The sequence below is a fragment of the Mastomys coucha genome, unplaced genomic scaffold, assembly GCF_008632895.1.
Source record: "Mastomys coucha isolate ucsf_1 unplaced genomic scaffold, UCSF_Mcou_1 pScaffold9, whole genome shotgun sequence".
NCBI classification, from domain to species: domain Eukaryota; kingdom Metazoa; phylum Chordata; class Mammalia; order Rodentia; family Muridae; genus Mastomys; species Mastomys coucha.
In genome coordinates, this window is record NW_022196915.1 from 64,352,180 (window position 1) to 64,355,876 (window position 3,697).

The following is a 3,697-nucleotide window of genomic DNA, read 5'->3' on the forward strand; positions in this document are numbered from 1 at the left end:
AAAAAAAAAAAAGGGAAGGAGGAGTTTATTCAGCAAAGAATACTAGTCAAAAGAGAAAGCTTTTAAAGTGTCATAGAAGTAGGAGAAACGGAAGCCCACATTAACCACAGTATGGGGGTAATATGTACTCCAAAGGACGGAAACATGTCTGGGCAAGCCACTGAGGACCAGGACATGAACTGAAGTTTAGAGCTGGGTTGAGAGCAGGAGTGGCCTCGTGACTAATGTGTGCTGTAATGAGTAGCTGGTGGCAGGGTGATGTTTGCAGAGTGTGAGCTATCAAGACAAAGAGGCCACTGTTACAGCGTGTTAAAGTGTGTGACAACAGGTAATCCTCTGCTACAGAGGAGCAATGATAAAGACTAAGAGATTAACAATGAAGAGTCAGAAATAAATCAGAGACCTAAACCTAGGTGGTTCAAGGTCAGAATTAAAGGAGAAAGTAGCCTTGATGGCTTTATCAAGACGCGGAAACAGCAGGAGAACTGGCATGTTTGGGGACAAATCAGATTAACAGTCATAGTTCAGAGAAGTTAAATTTTTGTGGTTTTGTTTGTAGGACTCGTTGATAGGTAACAAGAAATTCTTACTCTCTATCCCTTGAGAAAATCACTCTTCTCATCCCTTCCTATTCCAAAATAACACTTCTGTTCCTAATACTTACTGCATATCAAGTACTAACATAGATACTGGCCAGTCACACCAAAATGTAAATATAACTTGTAGCATGGTAAAGCAAGAACAGAATCAAGGTTAAAATATGAATGCACAATAGAGAATCCATGTGAGTCCCAGGACAAGTGTCCAAGTATGTTAAGATATGTTTTAGATGTGAATGGAAAGATTGGAGTGTTCCATTATTTGGGAGGAACAAATGCTTGCTAATTCATAGAGTTTTAGCTAATACATTGATAGGTTTTAGCCTTTAGGTGGCTAATTGTCTTACATGTAATAAATTATGCTTTCTGGGAAAGTAATAGAATTCAAAGGCTACCAGTTCAAATTGGGTTTTATCTAAACATTTAAATATTGGTAATATTCTCTTCCTAACTGAAGTTTCTTTTCTCCTTTTCCACTAGAAGCAATTTTGCTAGAAACACATTTGACAACACCCTCTGTAGAATACTATTTTATCAAAGGTCACTACATACATATTTTACCTGATCTAGTCTTGCATAAAGGTGAATGAACATCACAACTTAGTCTACTAACATAAACCTCACAAGGAAAGGAGAACTATTTGGTAAGTACAGAAGTGGAGGTATATTCTACAATTTACATAAAAGTAGATTTCAGTAAATTTAGTAAAATAAAAAGGTTTCTGTCTTAGTCAGGGTTTCTATTCCTGCACAGACATCATGACCATGAAGTAAGTTGGAGAGGAAAGGGTTTTATTCAGCTTACTTCCACATGGCTGTTGATCACCAGAGGAAGTCAGGACTGGAACTCAAGCAGGTCAGGAAGCAGGAGCTGATGCAGAGGCCATGGAGAGATGTTCCTTGCTGGCTTGCTTCTCCTGGCTTGCTCAGCCTGCTCTCTTATAGAGGAGCCCAAGACCTGATTTCAGAGGTCCTAACATGAGCAAAGGCCAGCCGACCCAAAAATAAAGAACCATTCCTAACTCTTAGCGTTTTACAAGATTCCAGTGACATTAAGTGGTGAATGGCCAGTTTACAGTCATCTTTGTTTTGTTAGAAACTTTCAACCATTTATACCACTTCTACTCTGTTTTAGTACAGACTGACTTAAGTTTCCATAAACGAATTTACCCTGTAAACCAAGGAGACATTATTAACAATTTACCTCAGAGTGTTCACCTTTTGGGAAAAAAAATTAAAAATAACAACTGGATGCCAATATTTGATAGGCCAGGAAGTAAGAAGGCTGAGGCAGGAGGATCATAAGCTCCAGGCCAGCCTAGGATATACAGAGAGTCCTTTAAAAAAAAAAAAAATCCTGATGGCTTGTATTTGTAGCTGTCACACATAAAACTGCTGCAATGAAGAGCAATGTGATCACTTCATTGCAGCCTCTAACACAATAACGGAACGCATTTACAAACTCAAACAGCTACTCGTTACTAAGAAGATATTTACTTCACCTTTATGTTTCAATTTGACTATTATATTGATTTTTAAAAACTTTAATTTCATGTCAAAATACCATAGGGAAGTTGTTTTTTTAAAAAAAAAAGTTGTTTAAAAGTTCCTGTTATAGAAAGGACAGTGGCGTGGACTGGTGAACACACACACACACACACACACACACACACAAAATTTAGCATTCCTGAGGCACACACACACACACACACACACACACACAAAATTTAGCATTCCTGAGGCTGGCTGTTAGAGAGACCTCCTAACGTACATCCTGAATTCTACACACTCCTACAGATGTGACCCAACGGGGTGATGCAGCCGGTGGACCTGCTGGCTGACTTGAGTTCGATCTCCAGGACCCACAGGGTTGAAGGAAAGAACCCGCCTGAATAAACCGCATGCACCTTCTGCCTGGACCCAGGCTGAGTTGCTCCAGACTTTGGGGGTGCTAGAGATGCCGCCTCCCTTCGCTGGGTCCTAACTTTTTCACGCATCTTCACGCCAAGGACGACCCCTGGCCCCACCGGGTCCCCTCTGCCCGGGGATTGGGGGGCATGGGCCTCTTCACTGGATAATCGTGGGCCTGTTCTGTGGTCCGTGTCACTTTGAGGAGACAGCCCGTGTACCACGCCGGGCACAGGCAGCCTCTGGCCTGAGCAGAGGCGCCGGGCGAGCGGGTGGGAGCGGGAGGTCTTGGGGTCTAGGGGTGCGGGTCAGTGGCGGCCCGCAGACTCACCGCTGTGTGGTCGATATCGGCGTCCGGCCTTTGGGCAGAAGGAGGCAGGTATTCGGCGTAGCGCAGCCCCTCTCGGGAGGTCACGCCGCCACCGGTAGCCATAGCGCTGCAGGATTCCGAGGACGCACTGAGTTGACTACGAGGCGTCCGCGGGGACAAACTAGTGCGGACGGGTTAAGTTCGCGCTCTGAATACCTGTTTAGTTTTATTAGTGGAGACCTGGCTGCCGAGAGTCTAGTCCTCACTCCATCTCCTATAAACTTTACTGTGTCAAAGCCCAGGGCCTAGCTTGTTTGGTTTTTTGTTTGTTTGTGCCACCCTCCACTACAACCACCAAGCCTGAAGAGGCGGGGCTTTCTCAGTTCTACCTTGAGTTTCCTCTAAAACCAGGCAGAGAGAGATTGCAAAGTTCTGCGATGCTGTCTGGGAGTAGAAATAGAGAAGCTGGGGCTTCCTAACTTGACCTTCCCAGCTAAAAATAACTATGATTTCACATGTTAGTAAAATCACTGGGAAGAAACTAGTGGTCAAGTAACTTGCGCTCACCGCAGATTATTTTGATTTACTTTGAATACATAAAGACTTACTTCATTATTTTTGTTTTTGTTTTGTTTTGCTTTGTTTTTTATAAAAGACAACATTTAGTTGGGACTAGCTTACACATTCAGAAGTTCAATCCATTATCATCAAGGCAGGAAGCATGGAAGCATCCAGGCAGGCATGGCAATCCAGCCGGGCAAACTCCAGACTCTGCATTTCCATGTCTGCTGTCAAAGTGTTCTTCAGATCTCCAACTCCTTTCATCCTTGTTGACTGCTGTTGGCAGACCTGGCATTCAGCATCAACAAACTTCATTCTC

General features: G+C 43.4%; 1 protein-coding gene across 1 annotated transcript in view; it reads right to left on the minus strand.

Moving 5' to 3' along the window:
* Dnajc15 (DnaJ heat shock protein family (Hsp40) member C15) overlaps positions 1-3,036 on the minus strand; it is a 56,799-nt gene extending 53,763 nt beyond the window's left edge. The window contains exon 1 of the mRNA XM_031361128.1: positions 2,839-3,036. Within this exon, the coding sequence (XP_031216988.1) occupies positions 2,839-2,940 (102 nt within the window). The 5' untranslated portion in view covers positions 2,941-3,036. The remainder of the gene's footprint in view (positions 1-2,838) is intronic.
* Between the last annotated feature and the right edge of the window lie 661 nt (positions 3,037-3,697).